This window comes from Crinia signifera, unplaced genomic scaffold (genome assembly GCF_055691185.1).
Source record: "Crinia signifera unplaced genomic scaffold, ASM5569118v1 HAP2_SCAFFOLD_852, whole genome shotgun sequence".
Lineage (NCBI taxonomy): Eukaryota > Metazoa > Chordata > Amphibia > Anura > Myobatrachidae > Crinia > Crinia signifera.
In genome coordinates this window covers 633-28,398 of record NW_028142766.1, presented here as the reverse complement: position 1 = coordinate 28,398, position 27,766 = coordinate 633, and the positions used below count along the sequence as shown (strand labels likewise).

At 54.8% G+C, this 27,766-nt stretch overlaps 1 protein-coding gene and 1 long non-coding RNA gene across 2 annotated transcripts; both read right to left on the bottom strand.

The window, feature by feature from the left end:
- On the bottom strand, positions 1-27,766 carry LOC146056612 (ephrin type-B receptor 2-like; the record flags this gene model as incomplete). The annotated part of the gene is made up of 3 exons (XM_083168424.1): positions 1-150; positions 9,680-9,895; positions 27,464-27,766. Coding segments are annotated over 3 exons (669 nt in total), but the record flags the coding sequence as incomplete, so codon positions are not given.
- On the bottom strand, positions 20,847-27,439 carry LOC146056611 (uncharacterized). Its single transcript, XR_014469372.1, has 3 exons — positions 27,076-27,439; positions 26,922-27,044; positions 20,847-21,050 (listed from the first exon to the last, which is right to left on the bottom strand). It is a non-coding gene; the product is annotated as an uncharacterized LOC146056611 (long non-coding RNA).

Below are 27,766 nucleotides of genomic sequence, written 5' to 3'. Positions count from 1 at the left end.
ATCTTGGTTAGTCATATCCCAGTACGGTCTCTCGCCGTATGACATCACCTCCCACATTACGATGCCATAACTCCAGACGTCGCTGGCAGATGTGAACTTTCTATACTGAATAGCTTCTGGCGCAGTCCAGCGGATGGGAATCTTACCGCCCTGTAATACAGAGATGTCCCCGTTACACAGTGTTCACTGACCATTTATATACAGAGAGACAGAAACTTCAGACAGACACAGCCAGCGATGAGTGACCCCAGGGAGAGTCCTGAGGGGGGCATACACAGCCAGCGATGAGTGACCCCAGGGAGAGTCCGGAGGGGGGGGGGGGGGGAGCATACACAGCCAGCGATGAGTGACCCCAGGGAGAATCCTGAGGGGAGGGGCATACACAGCCAGTGGTGAGTGACCCCAGGGAGAGTCCTGAGAGGGGCATACACAGCCAGTGGTGAGTGACCCCAGGGAGAGTCCGGAGGGGAGGGGGGGGACATACACAGCCAGTGGTGAGTGACCCCAGGGAGAGTCCGGAGGGGAGGGGGGGGGGCATACACAGCCAGTGGTGAGTGACCCCAGGGAGAGTCCGGAGGGGAGGGGGGGGCATACACAGCCAGTGGTGAGTGACCCCAGGGAGAGTCCGGAGGGGAGGGGGGGGGGCATACACAGCCAGTGGTGAGTGACCCCAGGGAGAGTCCGGAGGGGAGGGGGGGGGGCATACACAGCCAGTGGTGAGTGACCCCAGGGAGTGTCCGGAGGGGGGGGGGGGCATACACAGCCAACGATGTGTGACCCCAGGGAGTGTCCGGAGGGGGGGGGGGGCATACACAGCCAGTGGTGAGTGACCCCAGGGAGAGTCCGGGGGGGGCATACACAGCCAGCGGTAAGTGACTCCAGGGAGAGTCCGGAGGAGGGGGGCATACACAGCCAGTGGTGAGTGACCCCAGGGAGAGTCCGGAGGGGGGGGGGGGGCATACACAGCCAGTGGTGAGTGACCCCAGGGAGAGTCCGGGGGGGCATACACAGCCAGCGATGAGTGACCCCAGGGAGAGTCCGGAGGGGAGGGGCATACACAGCCAGTGGTGAGTGACCCCAGGGAGAGTCCGGGGGGGGGGGGGTGCATACACAGCCAGCGATGAGTGACCCCAGGGAGGGTCCGGAGGGGGGGGGGGGGGCATACACAGCCAGCGATGAGTGACCCCAGTGAGAGTCTGGAGGGTGGCATACAGAGCCAGCGGCGAGTAACCCCAGGGAGAGACCGGAGGGGGGGGGGGGGGGGGCATACACAGCCAGCGATGAGTGACCCCAGGGAGAGTCCGGAGGGGAGGGGAGGGGGGGGGGGCATACACAGCCAGTGGTGAGTGACCCCAGGGAGAGTCCGGAGGGGAGGGGGGGGCATACACAGCCAGTGGTGAGTGACCCCAGGGAGAGTCCGGAGGGGAGGGGGGGGGCATACACAGCCAGTGGTGAGTGACCCCAGGGAGAGTCCGGAGGGGAGGGGGGGGGCATACACAGCCAGTGGTGAGTGACCCCAGGTAGTGTCCGGAGGGGGGGGGGGGGCATACACAGCCAACGATGTGTGACCCCAGGGAGTGTCCGGAGGGGGGGGGGGGGGGGGCATACACAGCCAGCGATGAGTGACCCCAGGGAGGGTCCGGAGGGGGGGGGGGGCATACACAGCCAGCGATGAGTGACCCCAGGGAGTGTCTGGAGGGGGGGGGGGGGGGGCATACACAGCCAGTGGTGAGTGACCCCAGGGAGAGTCCGGGGGGGGGGGGGGGGGGCATACACAGCCAGCGGTAAGTGACTCCAGGGAGAGTCCGGAGGAGGGGGGCATACACAGCCAGTGGTGAGTGACCCCAGGGAGAGTCCGGAGGGGGGGGGGCATACACAGCCAGTGGTGAGTGACCCCAGGGAGAGTCCGGGGGGGGGCATACACAGCCAGCGATGAGTGACCCCAGGGAGAGTCCTGAGGGGGGCATACACAGCCAATGGTGAGTGACCCCAGGGAGAGTCCTGAGAGGGGCATACACAGCCAGTGGTGAGTGACCCCAGGGAGAGTCCGGAGGGGAGGGGGGGGACATACACAGCCAGTGGTGAGTGACCCCAGGGAGAGTCCGGAGGGGAGGGGGGGGGGCATACACAGCCAGTGGTGAGTGACCCCAGGGAGAGTCCGGAGGGGAGGGGGGGGCATACACAGCCAGTGGTGAGTGACCCCAGGGAGAGTCCGGAGGGGAGGGGGGGGGCATACACAGCCAGTGGTGAGTGACCCCAGGGAGTGTCCGGAGGGGGGGGGGGGGGGCATACACAGCCAACGATGTGTGACCCCAGGGAGTGTCCGGAGGGGGGGGGGGGCATACACAGCCAGCGATGAGTGACCCCAGGGAGGGTCCGGAGGGGGGGGGGGCATACACAGCCAGCGATGAGTGACCCCAGGGAGTGTCTGGAGGGGGGGGGGGGGGCATACACAGCCAGTGGTGAGTGACCCCAGGGAGAGTCCGGGGGGGGGGGGGGGGCATACACAGCCAGCGGTAAGTGACTCCAGGGAGAGTCCGGAGGAGGGGGGCATACACAGCCAGTGGTGAGTGACCCCAGGGAGAGTCCGGAGGGGGGGGGGGGGGGCATACACAGCCAGTGGTGAGTGACCCCAGGGAGAGTCCGGGGGGGGGGCATACACAGCCAGCGATGAGTGACCCCAGGGAGAGTCCGGAGGGGAGGGGCATACACAGCCAGTGGTGAGTGACCCCAGGGAGAGTCCGGGGGGGGGGGGGGGTGCATACACAGCCAGCGATGAGTGACCCCAGGGAGGGTCCGGAGGGGGGGGGGGGCATACACAGCCAGCGATGAGTGACCCCAGTGAGAGTCTGGAGGGTGGCATACAGAGCCAGCGGCGAGTAACCCCAGGGAGAGACCGGAGGGGGGGGGGGGGGGGCATACACAGCCAGCGATGAGTGACCCCAGGGAGAGTCCGGAGGGGAGGGGGGGGGGCATACACAGCCAGTGGTGAGTGACCCCAGGGAGAGTCCGGAGGGGAGGGGGGGGCATACACAGCCAGTGGTGAGTGACCCCAGGGAGAGTCCGGAGGGGAGGGGGGGGGGCATACACAGCCAGTGGTGAGTGACCCCAGGGAGTGTCCGGAGGGGGGGGGGGGGCATACACAGCCAACGATGTGTGACCCCAGGGAGTGTCCGGAGGGGGGGGGGGGGGGGGCATACACAGCCAGCGATGAGTGACCCCAGGGAGGGTCCGGAGGGGGGGGGGGCATACACAGCCAGCGATGAGTGACCCCAGGGAGTGTCTGGAGGGGGGGGGGGGGGGGGCATACACAGCCAGTGGTGAGTGACCCCAGGGAGAGTCCGGGGGGGGGGGGGGGCATACACAGCCAGCGGTAAGTGACTCCAGGGAGAGTCCGGAGGAGGGGGGCATACACAGCCAGTGGTGAGTGACCCCAGGGAGAGTCCGGAGGGGGGGGGGGGGCATACACAGCCAGTGGTGAGTGACCCCAGGGAGAGTCCGGGGGGGGGGGAAGGGTGCATACACAGCCAGCGATGAGTGACCCCAGGGAGAGTCCGGGGGGGGCATACACAGCCAGCGATGAGTGACCCCAGGGAGAGTCCGGAGGGGAGGGGCATACACAGCCAGTGGTGAGTGACCCCAGGGAGAGTCCGGGGGGGGGGGGAAGGGTGCATACACAGCCAGCGATGAGTGACCCCAGGGAGGGTCCGGAGGGGGGGGGGGGCATACACAGCCAGCGATGAGTGACCCCAGTGAGAGTCTGGAGGGTGGCATACAGAGCCAGCGGCGAGTAACCCCAGGGAGAGACCGGAGGGGGGGGGGGGGGGGGGCATACACAGCCAGCGATGAGTGACCCCAGTGAGAGTCCGGAGGGGGGGGGGGGGGGGGCATACACAGCCAGCGATGAGTGACCCCATTGAGTCTGGAGGGGGGAGGGGCATACACAGCCAGCGATAAGTGACCCCATTGAGTCTGGAGGGGGGGGGGGCATACACAGCCAGCGATGAGTGACCCCAGGGAGAGTCCGGATTGGGGGGGGGGGGGGGGGGCATACACAGCCAGTGATGAGTGACCCCAGAGAGAGTCCGGAGGGGGGGGGGGGGCATACACAGCCAGCGATGAGTGACCCCAGGGAGAGTACGGAGGGGGGGTGGGGGCATACACAGCCAGCGATGAGTGACCCCAGGGAGAGTCTGGAGGGGAGGCATACACAGGCAGTGGTGAGTGACCCCAGGGAGAGTCCAGAGGGGAGGGGGGGGGGCATACAGAGCCAGCGATGAGTGACCCCAGGGAGAGTCCGGAGGAAGGGGGGGGGCATACAGAGCCAGCGATGAGTGACCCCAGGGAGAGACCTGAGGGGAGGGGCATACAGCCAGTGGTGAATGACCCCAGTGAGAGTCCGGAGGGTGGCATACACAGCCAGTGGTGAGTGACCCCAGGGAGAGTCCTGAGGGGGGCATACACAGCCAGTGGTGAGTGACCCCAGGGAGAGTCCTGAGGGGAGGGGTGCATACACAGCCAGCGATGAGTGACCCCAGGGTGAGTCCGGAGGGGGGGGGGCATACACAGCCAGCGATGAGTGACCCCAGTGAGAGTCCGGAGGGTGGCATACACAGCCAGCGATGAGTGACCCCAGGGAGAGTCCGGAGGGGAAGGGGGGGGGCATACACAGCCAATGATGTGTGACCCCATGGAGGGTCCGGAGGGGGGCATACACAGCTAGCGATGAGTGACCCCAGAGAGAGTCCGGAGGGGAGGGGGGGGGGCATACACAGCCAACGATGTGTGACCCCATGGAGGGTCCGGAGGGGAGGCATACACAGCCAGCGGTGAGTGACCCCAGGGAGAATCCGGAGGGGGGGCAATCACAGCCAGCAGTGAGTGACCCCAGTGAGAGTCCATAGGGGGGGGGGGGGGCATACACAGCCAGTGGTGAGTGATCCCAGAGGGAGTAAGAGAACTGGGTGCAGCCTTCACTCACCCACTGTCTGTACGTGAGATACGGGGGGAGGGCACCGCATACAGAGGGATGGCACGACACCTCCGTCTGGGGAATACCTATGTCACACACAGATGTCACTCACCCACTCTCTGTATGTGAGATACGGGGGAGGGCACCGCATACAGAGGGATGGCAGGACACCCCCGTCTGGGGAATACCTATGTCACACGCAGACGTCACTCACCCACTCTCTGTATGTGAGATAAGGGGGAGGGCACAGCATACAGAGGGATGGCACGACACCTCCGTCTGGGGAATACCTATGTCACACGCAGACGTCACCCACCCACTGTCTGTATGTGAGATACGGGGGAGGGCACCGCATACAGAGGGATGGCAGGACACCCCCGTCTGGGGAATACCTATGTCACACGCAGACGTCACTCACCCACTCTCTGTACGTGAGATACGGGGGGAGGGCACAGCATACAGAGGGATGGCACGACACCTCCGTCTGGGGAATACCTATGTCACACGCAGACGTCACCCACCCACTGTCTGTACGTGAGATACGGGGGGAGGGCACAGCATACAGAGGGATGGCGCGACACCCCCGTCTGGGGAATACCTATGTCACACGCAGACGTCGCCCACCCACTGTCTGTACGTGAGATACGGGGGAGGGCACCGCATACAGAGGGATGGCAGGACACCCCCGTCTGGGGAATACCTATGTCACACGCAGACGTCACCCACTCACTGTCTGTACGTGAGATACGGGGGGAGGGCACAGCATACAGAGGAATGGCAGGACACCCCCGTCTGGGGAATACCTATGTCACACGCAGACGTCACCCACCCACTGTCTGTATGTGAGATACGGGGGAGGGCACCGCATACAGAGGGATGGCACGACACCTCCGTCTGGGGAATACCTATGTCACACGCAGACGTCACCCACCTACTGTCTGTACGTGAGATACGGGGGGAGGGCACAGCATACAGAGGGATGGCACGACACCCCCGTCTGGGGAATACCTGTCACACGCAGACGTCACTCACCCACTGTCTGTACGTGAGATACGGGGGGAGGGCACAGCATACAGAGGGATGGCACGACACCCCCGTCTGGGGAATACCTATGTCACACGCAGACGTCACTCACCCACTGTCTGTATGTGAGATACGGGGGGAGGGCACCGCATACAGAGGGATGGCGCGACACCCCCGTCTGGGGAATACCTATGTCACACGCAGACGTCACTCACCCACTGTCTGTACGTGAGATACGGGGGAGGGCACCGCATACAGAGGGATGGCAGGACACCCTGTCTGGGGAATACCTATGTCACACGCAGACGTCACTCACCCACTCTCTGTACGTGAGATACGGGGGAGGGCACCGCATACAGAGGGATGGCGCGACACCCCCGTCTGGGGAATACCTATGTCACACACAGACGTCACCCACCCATTGTCTGTACGTGTGATACGGGTGGAGGGCACCGCATACAGAGGGATGGCAGGACACCTCCGTCTGGGGAATACCTATGTCACACGCAGACGTCACCCACCCACTGTCTGTACGTGAGATACGGGGGGAGGGCACCGCATACAGAGGGATGGCAGGACACCTCCGTCTGGGGAATACCTATGTCACACGCAGACGTCACTCACCCACTGTCTGTACGTGAGATAAGGGGGAGGGCACCGCATACAGAGGGATGGCAGGACACCCCCATCTGGGGAATACCTATGTCACACGCAGACGTCACTCACCCACTCTCTGTACGTGAGATACGGGGGAGGGCACCGCATACAGAGGGATGGCGCGACACCCCCGTCTGGGGAATACCTATGTCACACGCAGACGTCACCCACCCACTGTCTGTACGTGAGATACGGGGGAGGGCACCGCATACAGAGGGATGGCAGGACACCCCGTCTGGGGAATACCTGTGTCACACGCAGACGTCACCCACCCACTCTCTGTATGTGAGATACGGGGGAGGGCACCGCATACAGAGGGATGGCGCGACACCCCCGTCTGGGGAATACCTATGTCACACACAGACGTCACCCACCCATTGTCTGTACGTGAGATACGGGGGAGGGCACCACATACAGAGGGATGGCAGGACACCCCATCTGGGGAATACCTATGTCACACGCAGACGTCACTCACCCACTCTCTGTACGTGAGATACGGGGGAGGGCACCGCATACAGAGGGATGGCGCGGCACCCCCGTCTGGGGAATACCTGTCACACGCAGACGTCACCCACCCACTCTCTGTATGTGAGATACGGGGGAGGGCACCGCATACAGAGGGATGGCACGACACCCCCGTCTGGGGAATACCTATGTCACACACAGACGTCACCCACCCACTGTCTGTATGTGAGATACGGGGCAGGGCACCGCATACAGAGGGATGGCGCGGCACCCTCGTCTGGGGAATACCTATGTCACACGCAGACGTCGCCCACCCACTGTCTGTACGTGAGATACGGGGGAGGGCACCGCATACAGAGGGATGGCAGGACACCCCCGTCTGGGGAATACCTATGTCACACGCAGACGTCACTCACCCACTGTCTGTACGTGAGATACGGGGGGAGGGCACCGCATACAGAGGGATGGCGCGACACCCCCGTCTGGGGAATACATATGTCACACGCATACGTCACCCAGCCACTGTCTGTACGTGAGATACGGGGCAGGGCACCGCATACAGAGGGATGGCGCGACACCCCCGTCTGGGGAATACCTATGTCACACGCAGACGTCACCCACCCACTGTCTGTACGTGAGATACGGGGGAGGGCACCGCATACAGAGGGATGGCGCGACACCTCCGTCTGGGGAATACCTATGTCACACGCAGACGTCACTCACCCACTGTCTGTACGTGAGATACGGGGGGAGGGCACCGCATACAGAGGGATGGCGCGACACCCCCGTCTGGGGAATACCTATGTCACACGCATAAGTCACCCAGCCACTGTCTGTACGTGAGATACGGGGCAGGGCACCGCATACAGAGGGATGGCGCGACACCCCCGTCTGGGGAATACCTATGTCACACGCAGACGTCACCCACCCACTGTCTGTATGTGAGATACGGGGGAGGGCACCGCATACAGAGGGATGGCGCGACACCCCCGTCTGGGGAATACCTATGTCACACGCAGACGTCACCCACCCACTGTCTGTACGTGAGATACGGGGGAGGGCACCGCATACAGAGGGATGGCGCGACACCCCCGTCTGGGGAATACCTATGTCACACGCAGACGTCACTCACCCACTGTCTGTACGTGAGATACGGGGGGAGGGCACCGCATACAGAGGGATGGCGCGACACCCCCGTCTGGGGAATACCTATGTCACACGCATACGTCACCCAGCCACTGTCTGTACGTGAGATACGGGGCAGGGCACCGCATACAGAGGGATGGCGCGACACCCCCGTCTGGGGAATACCTATGTCACACGCAGACGTCACTCACCCACTGTCTGTATGTGAGATACGGGGGAGGGCACCGCATACAGAGGGATGGCAGGACACCCCCGTCTGGGGAATACCTATGTCACACGCAGACGTCACTCACCCACTCTCTGTATGTGAGATAAGGGGGAGGGCACCGCATACAGAGGGATGGCACGACACCCCCGTCTGGGGAATACCTATGTCACACGCAGACGTCACTCACCCACTCTCTGTATGTGAGATAAGGGGGAGGGCACCGCATACAGAGGGATGGCACGACACCCCCGTCTGGGGAATACCTATGTCACACGCAGACGTCGCCCACCCACTGTCTGTACGTGAGATACGGGGGAGGGCACCGCATACAGAGGGATGGCAGGACACCCCCGTCTGGGGAATACCTATGTCACACGCAGACGTCACTCACCCACTGTCTGTACGTGAGATACGGGGGGAGGGCACCGCATACAGAGGGATGGCGCGACACCCCCGTCTGGGGAATACCTATGTCACACGCATACGTCACCCAGCCACTGTCTGTACGTGAGATACGGGGCAGGGCACCGCATACAGAGGGATGGCGCGACACCCCCGTCTGGGGAATACCTATGTCACACGCAGACGTCACTCACCCACTGTCTGTATGTGAGATACGGGGGAGGGCACCGCATACAGAGGGATGGCAGGACACCCCCGTCTGGGGAATACCTATGTCACACGCAGACGTCACTCACCCACTCTCTGTATGTGAGATAAGGGGGAGGGCACCGCATACAGAGGGATGGCACGACACCCCCGTCTGGGGAATACCTATGTCACACGCAGACGTCACTCACCCACTCTCTGTATGTGAGATAAGGGGGAGGGCACCGCATACAGAGGGATGGCACGACACCCCCGTCTGGGGAATACCTATGTCACACGCAGACGTCACTCACCCACTGTCTGTACGTGAGATACGGGGGAGGGCACCGCATACAGAGGGATGGCAGGACACCCCCGTCTGGGGAATACCTATGTCACACGCAGACGTCACCCACCCACTGTCTGTACGTGAGATACGGGGGAGGGCACCGCATACAGAGGGATGGCACGACACCCCCGTCTGGGGAATACCTATGTCACACGCAGACGTCGCCCACCCACTGTCTGTATGTGAGATACGGGCCAGGGCACCGCATACAGAGGGATGGCAGGACACCCCCGTCTGGGGAATACCTATGTCACACGCAGACATCACTCACCAATGCGCTGGTGTAGGTCGGATCAGACGTGTCATCCTCCAGGAAGCGAGACAGCCCAAAGTCGGACACCTTGCACACCAGATTACTGTTCACCAGGATGTTACGTGCTGCCAGGTCGCGGTGCACATAGTTCATGTCGGCCAAGTACTTCATTCCCGCAGCAATGCCACGCAGCATGCCCACCAGCTGGATGACTGTGAACTGCCCGTCATTCTGCTGCAGAGAGACCGGCAACAGGCAGTACTGAGACGCTGCGACTGTATACTCTACCTATAGCGGTCATACCTATAGCGGCCATTGCAGGTGCAGTCCCTACTGTACCTATAGCGGCCATTGCAGGTGCAGTCCCTACTGTACCTATAGCGGTCATTACATGTGCAGTCCCTACTGTACCTATAGCGATCATTACATGTGCAGTCCCTACTGTACCTATAGCGGCCATTACAGGTGCAGTCCCTACTGTACCTATAGCGGCCATTGCAGGTGCAGTCCCTACTGTACCTATAGCGATCATTACATGTGCAGTCCCTACTGTACCTATAGCGGCCATTACAGGTGCAGTCCCTACTGTATCTATAGCGGCCATTGCAGGTGCAGTCCCTACTGTACCTATAGCGGTCATTGCAGGTGCAGTCCCTACTGTACCTATAGCGGCCATTGCAGGTGCAGTCCCTACTGTACCTATAGCGGCCATTGCAGGTGCAGTCCCTACTATACCTATAGCGGCCATTACATGTGCAGTCCCTACTGCACCTATAGCGGTCATTACATGTGCAGTCCCTACTGTACCTATAGCGGTCATTGCAGGTGCAGTCCCTACTGTACCTATAGCGGCCATTGCAGGTGCAGTCCCTACTGTACCTATAGCGGCCATTGCAGGTGCAGTCCCTACTGTACCTATAGCGGCCATTGCAGGTGCAGTCCCTACTGTACCTATAGCGATCATTACATGTGCAGTCCCTACTGTACCTATAGCGGCCATTGCAGGTACAGTCCCTACTGTACCTATAGCGGCCATTACATGTGCAGTCCCTACTGTACCTATAGCGGCCATTGCAGGTGCAGTCCCTACTGTACCTATAGCGGCCATTACATGTGCAGTCCCTGCTGTACCTATAGCGGCCATTACATGTGCAGTCCCTACTGTACCTATAGTCCCTACTGTATCTATAGCGGTCATTATATGTACAGTCCCTACTGTATCTATAGTGGTCATTATATGTACAGTCCCTACTGTATCTATAGTGGTCATTATATGTATAGTCCTTACTCTACCTATAGTCCCTACTGTATCTATGCATAGTCTTTACTGTACCTATAGCGGCCATTGCAGGTGCAGTCCCTACTGTACCTATAGCGATCATTACATGTGCAGTCCCTAATGTACCTATAGCGGCCATTACATGTGCAGTCCCTACTGTACCTATAGCGGTCATTACAGGTGCAGTCCCTACTATACCTATAGCGGCCATTACATGTGCAGTCCCTACTGTACCTATAGCGGTCATACCTATAGCGGCCATTACATGTGCAGTCCCTACTGTACCTATAGCGGCCATTACATGTGCAGTCCCTAATGTACCTATAGCGGCCATTACATGTGCAGTCCCTACTGTACCTATAGCGGTCATACCTATAGCGGCCATTACATGTGCAGTCCCTACTGTACCTATAGCGGCCATTACATGTGCAGTCCCTACTGTACCTATAGCGGCCATTGCAGGTGCAGTCCCTACTGTACCTATAGCGGTCATTACATGTGCAGTCCCTAATGTACCTATAGCGGCCATTGCAGGTGCAGTCCCTACTGTACCTATAGCGGCCATTACATGTGCAGTCCCTACTGTACCTATAGCGGTCATTACATGTGCAGTCCCTACTATACCTATAGCGGCCATTACATGTGCAGTCCCTACTGTACCTATAGCGGTCATACCTATAGCGGCCATTACATGTGCAGTCCCTACTGTACCTATAGCGGCCATTACATGTGCAGTCCCTACTGTACCTATAGCGGCCATTGCAGGTGCAGTCCCTACTGTACCTATAGCGGTCATTACATGTGCAGTCCCTAATGTACCTATAGCGGCCATTGCAGGTGCAGTCCCTACTGTACCTATAGCGGCCATTACATGTGCAGTCCCTACTGTACCTATAGCGGTCATTACATGTGCAGTCCCTACTGTACCTATAGCGGTCATTACATGTGCAGTCCCTACTGTACCTATAGCGGTCATTACATGTGCAGTCCCTACTGTACCTATAGCGGTCATTACATGTGCAGTCCCTACTGTACCTATAGCGGTCATTACATGTGCAGTCCCTAATGTACCTATAGCGGCCATTGCAGGTGCAGTCCCTACTGTACCTATAGCGGTCATTACATGTGCAGTCCCTACTGTATCTATAGCGGTCATTACATGTGCAGTCCCTACTGTACCTATAGCGGCCATTGCAGGTGCAGTCCCTACTGTACCTATAGCGGTCATACCTATAGCGGCCATTACATGTGCAGTCCCTACTGTACCTATAGCGGTCATTACATGTGCAGTCCCTACTGTACCTATAGCGGCCATTGCAGGTGCAGTCCCTACTGTACCTATAGCGGCCATTACATGTGCAGTCCCTACTGTACCTATAGCGGTCATTACATGTGCAGTCCCTACTGTACCTATAGCGGCCATTACATGTGCAGTCCCTACTGTACCTATAGCGGTCATTACAGGTGCAGTCCCTACTGTACCTATAGCGGCCATTGCAGGTGCAGTCCCTACTGTACCTATAGCGGCCATTGCAGGTGCAGTCCCTACTGTATCTATAGCGGTCATTACATGTGCAGTCCCTACTGTACCTATAGCGGCCATTACATGTGCAGTCCCTACTGTACCTATAGCGGTCATTACAGGTGCAGTCCCTACTGTACCTATAGCGGCCATTGCAGGTGCAGTCCCTACTGTACCTATAGCGGTCATTACATGTGCAGTCCCTACTGTACCTATAGCGGCCATTGCAGGTGCAGTCCCTACTGTACCTATAGCGGCCATTGCAGGTGCAGTCCCTACTGTACCTATAGCGGCCATTGCAGGTGCAGTCCCTAATGTACCTATAGCGGCCATTACATGTGCAGTCCCTACTGAACCTATAGCGGCCATTGCAGGTGCAGTCCCTACTGTACCTATAGCGGCCATTGCAGGTGCAGTCCCTACTGTACCTATAGCGGTCATTACATGTGCAGTCCCTAATGTACCTATAGCGGTCATTACATGTGCAGTCCCTACTGTACCTATAGCGGCCATTGCAGGTGCAGTCCCTACTGTACCTATAGCGGCCATTGCAGGTGCAGTCCCTACTGTACCTATAGCGGCCATTGCAGGTGCAGTCCCTACTGTACCTATAGCGGCCATTACATGTGCAGTCCCTACTGTAGCTATAGCGGCCATTACATGTGCAGTCCCTACTGTACCTATAGCGGCCATTGCAGGTGCAGTCCCTACTGTACCTATAGCGGCCATTGCAGGTGCAGTCCCTACTGTACCTATAGCGGCCATTACATGTGCAGTCCCTACTGTAGCTATAGCGGCCATTACATGTGCAGTCCCTACTGTACCTATAGCGGCCATTGCAGGTGCAGTCCCTACTGTACCTATAGCGGCCATTGCAGGTGCAGTCCCTACTGTACCTATAGCGGCCATTACATGTGCAGTCCCTACTGTACCTATAGCGGTCATACCTATAGCGGCCATTGCAGGTGCAGTCCCTACTGTACCTATAGCGGTCATTACATGTGCAGTCCCTACTGTACCTATAGCGGTCATTACATGTGCAGTCCCTACTGTACCTATAGCGGTCATTACATGTGCAGTCCCTACTGTACCTATAGCGGTCATTGCAGGTGCAGTCCCTACTGTACCTATAGCGGTCATTACATGTGCAGTCCCTACTGTACCTATAGCGGCCATTGCAGGTGCAGTCCCTACTGTACCTATAGCGGTCATTACATGTGCAGTCCCTACTGTACCTATAGCGGCCATTACATGTGCAGTCCCTACTGTACCTATAGCGGTCATTACATGTGCAGTCCCTACTGTACCTATAGCGGCCATTGCAGGTGCAGTCCCTACTGTACCTATAGCGGCCATTGCAGGTGCAGTCCCTACTGTACCTATAGCGGCCATTACATGTGCAGTCCCTACTGTACCTATAGCGGTCATTACATGTGCAGTCCCTACTGTACCTATAGCGGTCATTACATGTGCAGTCCCTACTGTACCTATAGCGGCCATTACATGTGCAGTCCCTACTGTACCTATAGCGGTCATACCTATAGCGGCCATTACATGTGCAGTCCCTACTGTACCTATAGCGGTCATTACAGGTGCAGTCCCTACTGTACCTATAGCGGTCATTACAGGTGCAGTCCCTACTGTACCTATAGCGGCCATTGCAGGTGCAGTCCCTACTGTACCTATAGCGGCCATTACATGTGCAGTCCCTACTGTACCTATAGCGGTCATTACAGGTGCAGTCCCTACTGTACCTATAGCGGCCATTGCATGTGCAGTCCCTACTGTACCTATAGCGGTCATTACATGTGCAGTCCCTACTGTACCTATAGCGGCCATTGCAGGTGCAGTCCCTACTGTACCTATAGCGGCCATTGCAGGTGCAGTCCCTACTGTACCTATAGCGGTCATTACATGTGCAGTCCCTAATGTACCTATAGCGGCCATTACATGTGCAGTCCCTACTGTATCTATAGCGGTCATTACATGTGCAGTCCCTACTGTACCTATAGCGGCCATTACATGTGCAGTCCCTACTGTACCTATAGCGGTCATTACAGGTGCAGTCCCTACTGTACCTATAGCGGTCATTACAGGTGCAGTCCCTACTGTACCTATAGCGGCCATTACATGTGCAGTCCCTACTGTATCTATAGCGGTCATTACATGTGCAGTCCCTACTGTACCTATAGCGGCCATTACATGTGCAGTCCCTACTGTACCTATAGCGGTCATTACAGGTGCAGTCCCTACTGTACCTATAGCGGTCATTACAGGTGCAGTCCCTACTGTACCTATAGCGGCCATTGCAGGTGCAGTCCCTACTGTACCTATAGCGGTCATTACATGTGCAGTCCCTAATGTACCTATAGCGGCCATTGCAGGTACAGTCCCTACTGTACCTATAGCGGCCATTACAGGTGCAGTCCCTACTGTACCTATAGCGGCCATTGCAGGTGCAGTCCCTACTGTACCTATAGCGGTCATTACATGTGCAGTCCCTACTGTACCTATAGCGGCCATTGCAGGTGCAGTCCCTACTGTAGCTATAGCGGCCATTACATGTGCAGTCCCTACTGTACCTATAGCGGCCATTGCAGGTGCAGTCCCTACTGTACCTATAGCGGCCATTGCAGGTGCAGTCCCTACTGTACCTATAGCGATCATTACATGTGCAGTCCCTACTGTACCTATAGCGGTCATTGCAGGTGCAGTCCCTACTGTACCTATAGCGGTCATTACATGTGCAGTCCCTACTGTACCTATAGCGGCCATTGCAGGTGCAGTCCCTACTGTACCTATAGCGGCCATTACATGTGCAGTCCCTACTGTACCTATAGCGGTCATTACATGTGCAGTCCCTACTGTACCTATAGCGGTCATTACATGTACAGTCCCTACTGTACCTATAGCGGTCATTACAGGTGCAGTCCCTACTGTACCTATAGCGGCCATTGCAGGTGCAGTCCCTACTGTACCTATAGCGGTCATTACATGTGCAGTCCCTACTGTACCTATAGCGGCCATTGCAGGTGCAGTCCCTACTGTATCTATAGCGGCCATTACATGTGCAGTCCCTACTGTACCTATAGCGGCCATTACATGTGCAGTCCCTACTGTACCTATAGCGGCCATTGCAGGTGCAGTCCCTACTGTACCTATAGCGGCCATTGCAGGTGCAGTCCCTACTGTACCTATAGCGGCCATTGCAGGTGCAGTCCCTACTGTACCTATAGCGGCCATTACATGTGCAGTCCCTACTGTACCTATAGCGGCCATTACAGGTGCAGTCCCTACTGTACCTATAGCGGTCATTACATGTGCAGTCCCTACTGTACCTATAGCGGCCATTACATGTGCAGTCCCTACTGTACCTATAGCGGCCATTGCAGGTGCAGTCCCTACTGTACCTATAGCGGTCATTACATGTGCAGTCCCTACTGTACCTATAGCGGCCATTGCAGGTGCAGTCCCTACTGTACCTATAGCGGCCATTGCAGGTGCAGTCCCTACTGTACCTATAGCGGTCATTACATGTGCAGTCCCTACTGTATCTATAGCGGTCATTACATGTACAGTCCCTACTGTACCTATAGCGGTCATTACATGTACAGTCCCTACTGTACCTATAGCGGCCATTGCAGGTGCAGTCCCTACTGTACCTATAGCGGCCATTGCAGGTGCAGTCCCTACTGTACCTATAGCGGTCATACCTATAGCGGCCATTACATGTGCAGTCCCTACTGTACCTATAGCGGCCATTACATGTGCAGTCCATACTGTACCTATAGCGGTCATTACATGTGCAGTCCCTACTGTACCTATAGCGGTCATTACATGTACAGTCCCTACTGTACCTATAGCGGCCATTGCAGGTGCAGTCCCTACTGTACCTATAGCGGCCATTGCAGGTGCAGTCCCTACTGTACCTATAGCGGCCATTGCAGGTGCAGTCCATACTGTACCTATAGCGGTCATTACATGTGCAGTCCCTACTGTACCTATAGCGGCCATTACATGTGCAGTCCCTACTGTAGCTATAGCGGTCATTACAGGTGCAGTCCCTACTGTACCTATAGCGGCCATTGCAGGTGCAGTCCCTACTGTACCTATAGCGGTCATTACATGTGCAGTCCCTAATGTACCTATAGCGGCCATTGCAGGTGCAGTCCCTACTGTACCTATAGCGGTCATTACATGTGCAGTCCCTACTGTACCTATAGCGGCCATTGCAGGTGCAGTCCCTACTGTACCTATAGCGGCCATTACATGTGCAGTCCCTACTGTATCTATAGCGGTCATTACATGTGCAGTCCCTACTGTACCTATAGCGGCCATTACATGTGCAGTCCCTACTGTACCTATAGCGGTCATTACAGGTGCAGTCCCTACTGTACCTATAGCGGCCATTGCAGGTGCAGTCCCTACTGTACCTATAGCGGTCATTACATGTGCAGTCCCTACTGTACCTATAGCGGCCATTACATGTGCAGTCCCTACTGTAGCTATAGCGGTCATTACAGGTGCAGTCCCTACTGTACCTATAGCGGCCATTGCAGGTGCAGTCCCTACTGTACCTATAGCGGCCATTACAGGTGCAGTCCCTACTGTAGCTATAGCGGCCATTACATGTGCAGTCCCTACTGTACCTATAGCGGCCATTGCAGGTGCAGTCCCTACTGTACCTATAGCGGCCATTGCAGGTGCAGTCCCTACTGTACCTATAGCGATCATTACATGTGCAGTCCCTACTGTACCTATAGCGGCCATTACATGTGCATTCCCTACTGTACCTATAGCGGTCATTGCAGGTGCAGTCCCTACTGTACCTATAGCGGTCATTACATGTGCAGTCCCTACTGTACCTATAGCGGCCATTACATGTGCAGTCCCTACTGTACCTATAGCGGTCATACCTATAGCGGCCATTGCAGGTGCAGTCCCTACTGTACCTATAGCGATCATTACATGTGCAGTCCCTACTGTACCTATAGCGGTCATTGCAGGTGCAGTCCCTACTGTACCTATAGCGGTCATACCTATAGCGGCCATTACATGTGCAGTCCCTACTGTACCTATAGCGATCATTACATGTGCAGTCCCTACTGTATCTATAGTGGTCATTGCAGGTGCAGTCCCTACTGTACCTATAGCGGTCATTACATGTGCAGTCCCTACTGTATCTATAGCGGTCATTACATGTACAGTCCCTACTGTACCTATAGCGGCCATTACAGGTGCAGTCCCTACTGTATCTATAGCGGTCATTACATGTGCAGTCCCTACTGTACCTATAGCGGTCATTACATGTGCAGTCCCTACTGTACCTATAGCGGCCATTGCAGGTGCAGTCCCTACTGTACCTATAGCGGCCATTACATGTGCAGTCCCTACTGTACCTATAGCGGCCATTGCAGGTGCAGTCCCTACTGTACCTATAGCGGCCATTACATGTGCAGTCCCTACTGTACCTATAGCGGCCATTGCAGGTGCAGTCCCTACTGTACCTATAGCGGCCATTACATGTGCAGTCCCTACTGTACCTATAGCGGCCATTGCAGGTGCAGTCCCTACTGTACCTATAGCGGCCATTGCAGGTGCAGTCCCTACTGTACCTATAGCGGCCATTGCAGGTGCAGTCCCTACTGTACCTATAGCGGTCATTGCAGGTGCAGTCCCTACTGTACCTATAGCGGTCATTACATGTGCAGTCCCTACTGTACCTATAGCGGCCATTGCAGGTGCAGTCCCTACTGTACCTATAGCGGCCATTACATGTGCAGTCCCTACTGTACCTATAGCGGTCATTACATGTGCAGTCCCTACTGTACCTATAGCGGTCATTACATGTGCAGTCCCTACTGTACCTATAGCGGTCATTACATGTGCAGTCCCTAATGTACCTATAGCGGCCATTGCAGGTGCAGTCCCTACTGTACCTATAGCGGTCATTACAGGTGCAGTCCCTACTGTACCTATAGCGGTCATTACATGTGCAGTCCCTACTGTACCTATAGCGGCCATTGCAGGTGCAGTCCCTACTGTACCTATAGCGGCCATTGCAGGTGCAGTCCATACTGTACCTATAGCGGTCATTACATGTGCAGTCCCTACTGTACCTATAGCGGTCATTACATGTGCAGTCCCTACTGTACCTATAGCGGTCATTACATGTGCAGTCCCTACTGTACCTATAGCGGCCATTACATGTGCAGTCCCTACTGTACCTATAGCGGTCATTACATGTGCAGTCCCTACTGTACCTATAGCGGTCATTACATGTGCAGTCCCTACTGTACCTATAGCGATCATTACATGTGCAGTCCCTACTGTACCTATAGCGGCCATTGCAGGTACAGTCCCTACTGTACCTATAGCGGCCATTGCAGGTGCAGTCCCTACTGTACCTATAGCGGCCATTACAGGTGCAGTCCCTACTGTATCTATAGCGGCCATTGCAGGTGCAGTCCCTACTGTACCTATAGCGGCCATTACATGTGCAGTCCCTACTGTACCTATAGCGGTCATTGCAGGTGCAGTCCCTACTGTACCTATAGCGGTCATTACATGTGCAGTCCCTACTGTACCTATAGCGGCCATTGCAGGTGCAGTCCCTACTGTACCTATAGCGGCCATTACATGTGCAGTCCCTACTGTACCTATAGCGGCCATTGCAGGTGCAGTCCCTACTGTACCTATAGCGGTCATTACATGTGCAGTCCCTACTGTACCTATAGCGGTCATTACATGTGCAGTCCCTACTGTACCTATAGCGGCCATTACATGTGCAGTCCCTACTGTACCTATAGCGGCCATTACATGTGCAGTCCCTACTGTATCTATAGCGGTCATTACATGTGCAGTCCCTACTGTACCTATAGCGGCCATTACATGTGCAGTCCCTACTGTACCTATAGCGGCCATTACATGTGCAGTCCCTACTGTACCTATAGCGGCCATTACATGTGCAGTTCCTACTGTACCTATAGCGGCCATTACATGTGCAGTCCCTACTGTACCTATAGCGGTCATTACATGTGCAGTCCCTAATGTACCTATAGCGGCCATTACATGTGCAGTCCCTACTGTACCTATAGCGGCCATTACATGTGCAGTCCCTACTGTACCTATAGCGGTCATTACAGGTGCAGTCCCTACTGTACCTATAGCGGCCATTACAAGTGCAGTCCCTACTGTACCTATAGCGGCCATTGCATGTACAGTCCCTACTGTATCTATAGCGGCCATTACATGTGCAGTCCCTACTGTACCTATAGCGGCCATTGCAGGTGCAGTCCCTGCTGTACCTATAGCGGTCATTACATGTGCAGTCCCTACTGTACCTATAGCGGTCACTACATGTGCAGTCCCTACTGTACCTATAGCGGCCATTGCAGGTGCAGTCCCTGCTGTACCTATAGCGGTCATTACATGTGCAGTCCCTACTGTACCTATAGCGGCCATTACATGTGCAGTCCCTACTGTACCTATAGCGGTCATTACATGTGCAGTCCCTACTGTACCTATAGCGGTCATTACATGTGCAGTCCCTACTGTACCTATAGCGGCCATTGCAGGTGCAGTCCCTACTGTACCTATAGCGGCCATTGCAGGTGCAGTCCCTACTGTACCTATAGCGGTCATTACATGTGCAGTCCCTAATGTACCTATAGCGGCCATTGCAGGTGCAGTCCCTACTGTACCTATAGCGGCCATTGCAGGTGCAGTCCCTACTGTACCTATAGCGGCCATTGCAGGTGCAGTCCATACTGTACCTATAGCGGTCATTGCAGGTACAGTCCATACTGTACCTATAGCGGCCATTGCAGGTACAGTCCCTACTGTACCTATAGCGGCCATTGCAGGTGCAGTCCCTACTGTACCTATAGCGGCCATTGCAGGTACAGTCCATACTGTACCTATAGCGGCCATTGCAGGTACAGTCCATACTGTACCTATAGCGGCCATTGCAGGTACAGTCCCTACTGTACCTATAGCGGCCATTGCAGGTACAGTCCCTACTGTACCTATAGTCCCTACTGTATCTATAGCGGTCATTATATGTACAGTCCCTACTGTATCTATAGTGGTCATTATATGTACAGTCCCTACTGTATCTATAGTGGTCATTATATGTATAGTCCTTACTCTACCTATAGTCCCTACTGTATCTATGCATAGTCTTTACTGTACCTACAAATATCCAGCTAAAATCCGCTATGTCATGTGGGTGAGCTCCCAGGGCCCGCGCAGCTCCGCTAAAGTACAGTCATTTTTTTTTTCTCCTAAAAAGGCAACCTTCTTACCTCACGTGCACTAACCTGGGACCACTCTGACCTCACGTGCACTAACCTGGGACCGGTCACTGACCCATCACCCTCTGACCTCACGTGCACTAACCTGGGACCACTCTGACCTCACGTGCACTAACCTAGGACCACTCTGACCTCACGTGCACTAACCTGGGACCACTCTGACCTCACGTGCACTAACCTGGGACCACTCTGACCTCACGTGCACTAACCTGGGACCGGTCACTGACCCATCACCCTCTGACCTCACGTGCACTAACCTGGGACCACTCTGACCTCACGTGCACTAACCTGGGACCGGTCACTCTGACCTCACGTGCACTAACCTGGGACCGGTCACTCTGACCTCACGTGCACTAACCTGGGACCGGTCACTCTAACCCAGCTCTCCAGGTTCTCAAACTGTGTCCTGACCCCAAAGTGGGTCCCCACCTGCTTAGCATGGGGTCGCGACTCCATCCTGATGACTTTTCTACTCGGTCAATGATTCAAGGAGTCTGATAAATCTGTTGAATTGTCTGTTATTTTAGACTTCACCCATCATGTTGTGCCTCCACAATGCTGCCATGCTGACTACCCGTGTGATGTGATGGGTTATGGTATATCAGACTCCTCCCATCAGTCTGTGCCTCCACAATGCTGCCATGTATGTGCTGTCTGCTGACTACACGTGTGATGTGATGGGTTATGGTATATCAGACTCCTCCTATCACTCTGTGCCTCCACAATGCTGCCATGTATGTGCTGTCTGCTGACTACACGTATGATGTGATGGGTTATGGTATATCAGACTCCTTCCATCACTCTGTGCCCCCACAATGCTGCCATGTATGTGCTGTCTGCTGACTACACGTGTGATGTGATGGGTTATGGTATATCAGACTCCTTCCATCACTCTGTGCCTCCACAATGCTGCCATGTATGTGCTGTCTGCTGACTACACGTGTGATGTGATGGGTTATGGTATATCAGACTCCTCCCATCACTCTGCGCCCCCACAATGCTGCCATGTATGTGCTGTCTGCTGACTACATGTGTGATGTGATGGGTTATGGTATATTAGACTCCTCCCATCACTCTGTGCCTCCACAATGCTGCCATGTATGTGCTGTCTGCTGACTACACGTGTGATGTGATGGGTTATGGTATATCAGACTCCTCCTATCACTCTGTGCCTCCACAATGCTGCCATGTATGTGCTGTCTGCTGACTACACGTATGATGTGATGGGTTATGGTATATCAGACTCCTTCCATCACTCTGTGCCCCCACAATGCTGCCATGTATGTGCTGTCTGCTGACTACACGTGTGATGTGATGGGTTATGGTATATCAGACTCCTTCCATCACTCTGTGCCTCCACAATGCTGCCATGTATGTGCTGTCTGCTGACTACACGTGTGATGTGATGGGTTATGGTATATCAGACTCCTCCCATCACTCTGCGCCCCCACAATGCTGCCATGTATGTGCTGTCTGCTGACTACATGTGTGATGTGATGGGTTATGGTATATTAGACTCCTTCCATCACTCTGTGCCCCCACAATGCTGCCATGTATGTGCTGTCTGCTGACTACACGTATGATGTGATGGGTTATGGTATATCAGACTCCTTCCATCACTCTGTGCCCCCACAATGCTGCCATGTATGTGCTGTCTGCTGACTACACGTGTGATGTGATGGGTTATGGTATATCAGACTCCTTCCATCACTCTGTGCCTCCACAATGCTGCCATGTATGTGCTGTCTGCTGACTACACGTGTGATGTGATGGGTTATGGTATATCAGACTCCTCCCATCACTCTGCGCCCCCACAATGCTGCCATGTATGTGCTGTCTGCTGACTACATGTGTGATGTGATGGGTTATGGTATATTAGACTCCTTCCATCACTCTGTGCCCCCACAATGCTGCCATGTATGTGCTGTCTGCTGACTACACATGTGATGTGATGGGTTATGGTATATCAGACTCCTCCCATCACTCTGTGCTCCCACAATGCTGCCATGTATGTGCTGTCTGCTGACTACACGTGTGATGTGATGGGTTATGGTATATTAGACTCCTCCCATCACTCTGTGCCTCCACAATGCTGCCATGTATGTGCTGTCTGCTGACTACACATGTGATGTGATGGGTTATGGTATATCAGACTCCTCCCATCACTCTGTGCTCCCACAATGCTGCCATGTATGTGCTGTCTGCTGACTACACGTGTGATGTGATGGGTTATGGTATATCAGACTCCTCCCATCACTCTGTGCCTCCCCAATGCTGCCATGTATGTGCCGTCTGCTGACTACACATGTGATGTGATGGTTTATGGTATATCAGACTCCTCCCATCACTCTGTGCTTCCACAATGCTGCCATGTATGTGCTGTCTGCTGACTACACGTGTGATGTGATGGGTTATGGTATATCAGACTCCTCCTATCACTCTGTGCCTCCACAATGCTGCCATGTATGTGCTGTCTGCTGACTACACGTATGATGTGATGGGTTATGGTATATCAGACTCCTTCCATCACTCTGTGCCTCCACAATGCTGCCATGTATGTGCTGTCTGCTGACTACACATGTGATGTGATGGGTTATGGTATATCAGACTCCTCCCATCACTCTGTGCCCCCACAATGCTGTATGTGCTGTCTGCTGACTACACGTGTGATGTGATGGGTTATGGTATATTAGACTCCTCCCATCACTCTGTGCCTCCACAATGCTGCCATGTATGTGCTGTCTGCTGACTACACGTATGATGTGATGGGTTATGGTATATCAGACTCCTTCCATCACTCTGTGCCTCCACAATGCTGCCATGTATGTGCTGTCTGCTGACTACACGTATGATGTGATGGGTTATGGTATATCAGACTCCTTCCATCACTCTGTGCCTCCACAATGCTGCCATGTATGTGCTGTCTGCTGACTACACGTGTGATGTGATGGGTTATGGTATATCAGACTCCTCCCATCACTCTGCGCCCCCACAATGCTGCCATGTATGTGCTGTCTGCTGACTACATGTGTGATGTGATGGGTTATGGTATATTAGACGCCTTCCATCACTCTGTGCCCCCACAATGCTGCCATGTATGTGCTGTCTGCTGACTACACGTGTGATGTGATGGGTTATGGTATATCAGACTCCTCCAATCACTCTGTGCCTCCACAATGCTGCCATGTATGTGCTGTCTGCTGACTACACGTATGATGTGATGGGTTATGGTTTATCAGACTCCTTCCATCACTCTGTGCCCCCACAATGCTGCCATGTATGTGCTGTCTGCTGACTACACGTGTGATGTGATGGGTTATGGTATATCAGACTCCTCCCATCCCTCTGTGCCCCCACAATGCTGCCATGTATGTGCTGTCTGCTGACTACAAATGTGATGAGTTATGGCATATCAGACTCCTCCCATCACTCTGCGCCCCCACAATGCTGCCATGTATGTGCTGTCTGCTGACTACATGTGTGATGTGATGGGTTATGGTATATTAGACTCCTCCCATCACTCTGTGCCTCCACAATGCTGCCATGTATGTGCTGTCTGCTGACTACACGTATGATGTGATGGGTTATGGTATATCAGACTCCTCCTATCACTCTGTGCCTCCACAATGCTGCCATGTATGTGCTGTCTGCTGACTACACGTATGATGTGATGGGTTATGGTATATCAGACTCCTTCCATCACTCTGTGCCTCCACAATGCTGCCATGTATGTGCTGTCTGCTGACTACACGTGTGATGTGATGGGTTATGGTATATCAGACTCCTCCCATCACTCTGTACCTCCACAATGCTGCCATGTATGTGCTGTCTGCTGACTACACGTGTGATGTGATGGGTTATGGTATATTAGACTCCTCCCATCACTCTGTGCCTCCACAATGCTGCCATGTATGTGCTGTCTGCTGACTACACCTGTAATGTGATGGGTTATGGTATATCAGACTCCTCCCATCACTCTGTGCCCCCACAATGCTGCCACGTATGTGCTGTCTGCTGACTACAAATGTGATGTGATGGGTTATGGTATATTAGACTCCTCCCATCACTCTGTGCCTCCACAATGCTGCCATGTATGTGCTGTCTGCTGACTACACGTGTGATGTGCTGGGTTATGGTATATCAGACTCCTCCCATCACTCTGTGCCTCCACAATGCTGCCATGTATGTGCTGTCTGCTGACTACACGTGTGATGTGATGGGTTATGGTATATTAGACTCCTCCCATCACTCTGTGCCTCCACAATGCTGCCATGTATGTGCTGTCTGCTGACTACACGTATGATGTGATGGGTTATGGTATATCAGACTCCTCCTATCACTCTGTGCCTCCACAATGCTGCCATGTATGTGCTGTCTGCTGACTACACGTATGATGTGATGGGTTATGGTATATCAGACTCCTTCCATCACTCTGTGCCTCCACAATGCTGCCATGTATGTGCTGTCTGCTGACTACACGTGTGATGTGATGGGTTATGGTATATCAGACTCCTCCCATCACTCTGCGCCCCCACAATGCTGCCATGTATGTGCTGTCTGCTGACTACATGTGTGATGTGATGGGTTATGGTATATTAGACGCCTTCCATCACTCTGTGCCCCCACAATGCTGCCATGTATGTGCTGTCTGCTGACTACACGTGTGATGTGATGGGTTATGGTATATCAGACTCCTCCAATCACTCTGTGCCTCCACAATGCTGCCATGTATGTGCTGTCTGCTGACTACACGTATGATGTGATGGGTTATGGTTTATCAGACTCCTTCCATCACTCTGTGCCCCCACAATGCTGCCATGTATGTGCTGTCTGCTGACTACACGTGTGATGTGATGGGTTATGGTATATCAGACTCCTCCCATCCCTCTGTGCCCCCACAATGCTGCCATGTATGTGCTGTCTGCTGACTACAAATGTGATGAGTTATGGCATATCAGACTCCTCCCATCACTCTGCGCCCCCACAATGCTGCCATGTATGTGCTGTCTGCTGACTACATGTGTGATGTGATGGGTTATGGTATATTAGACTCCTTCCATCACTCTGTGCCCCCACAATGCTGCCATGTATGTGCTGTCTGCTGACTACACATGTGATGAGTTATGCATACCTCCCAACTTTTGGAGGTGCCTGGTCGGGACAGGGTGCGCGCCGGAGACGCGTGGCGATTTTTCGGGGGGCGTGGCCTATCGGGAAGGGGGCGTGGTCTATAATTGCGGCACTGCCGCTAGGCCACGCCCCCATTTTCGACGCTCGTCGGCGCTGAATAGACGCTGTGCGCATGCGCACAGCGTCTATTCTTGGCAGGCTGGGGGGGCTCCCAACTGTCGCCCCCCCCCCCCCCCCACCGCGGGACAATGGCGGCCCCGGGCGGGACGCGGGAACGTCCCCGAATATCGGGACTTTCCCGCGGAAATCGGGACAGTTGGGAGGTATGAGTTATGGCATATCAGACTCCTCCCATCACTCTGCGCCCCCACAATGCAGTCATGTATGTGCTGTCTGCTGACTACACGTGTGATGTGATGGGTTATGGTATATCAGACTCCTCCCATCTCTCTGTGCCCCCACAATGCTGCCATGTATGTGCTGTCTGCTGACTACACGTGTGATGTGATGGGTTATGGTATATTAGACTCCTCCCATCACTGTGCCTCCACAATGCTGCCATGTATGTGCTGTCTGCTGACTACACGTGTGATGTGATGGGTTATGGTATATCAGACTCCTCCCATCTCTCTGTGCCCCCACAATGCTGCCATGTATGTGCTGTCTGCTGACTACACGTGTGATGTGATGGGTTATGGTATATTAGACTCCTCCCATCACTCTGTGCCTCCACAATGCAGTCATGTATGTGCTGTCTGCTGACTACACGTGTGATGTGATGGGTTATGGTATATTAGACTCCTTCCATCACTCTGTGCCCCCACAATGCTGCCATGTATGTGCTGTCTGCTGACTACACGTGGGATGTGATGACCTTCTGCATCAACTTGCTGGGGTCTCGTAAATCTTTTTTATTGTCTGATGGGGTCCCAGACCAAAATAGTTTGAGGACCCCTGCTCTAACCCATTGCCTTGTCACCTCACGTGCACTAACCTGGGACCGGTCACTCTGACCCATCACCCTCTGACCTCACATGCACTAACCTGGGACCACTCTGACCTCACATGCACTAACCTGGGACCACTCTGACCCATCACCCTCTGACCTCACATGCACTAACCTGGGACCACTCTGACCTCACATGCACTAACCTGGGACCACTCTGACCCATCACCCTGTGACCTCATGTGCACTAACCTGGGACCGGTCACTCTGACCCATCTACTTCTATATATAACTTAGGGGTGTACACACAGAGAGATTTGGAATAAGCAATTTTGGGAGAGATTTTGGCTAGATGCACTGGAGATTTTGTCTAAGCGATGATAGTCTATGATCTAGTCAGTATTGCCTTGCCTGCACAGTCACTCTATGATAAGCAATCTCTGCTAGACAATACTGACTAAGCAGGAGAAGGATAGGGAGATTTTGGCTAACCTTCTAGGAGATTTTGACTATCTAGTCAAAATCTCCTGTATAAAGTTCTCCGTGTGTTACACCCCTTTATTTGACTCCCTAATAAATGTGGCCCTGAGAAGAGGGTCCAGCCTCATACCCGTAGAAAGGAATCCAGGGATCCATTCTCCATGAACTCAGTAATGATCATGACGGGGGAGCTCTTGGTAACCACTCCTTCCAGGTGGATCACATTGGGATGATCAAATTGCCCCATGATGCTGGCCTCACTCAGGAAGTCCCGTCTCTGCTTCTCCGTGTACCCCGACTTCAGCGTCTTAATCGCCACAAAGATCTCTCTCTTCCCGGGGAGCTTCAGATGTCCACTGCAGACTTCCCCGAACTCTCCTGCGGAGACACCCCACGTCCAATAATTCCCTGTTATCAGTGAGGTAAGTGACAC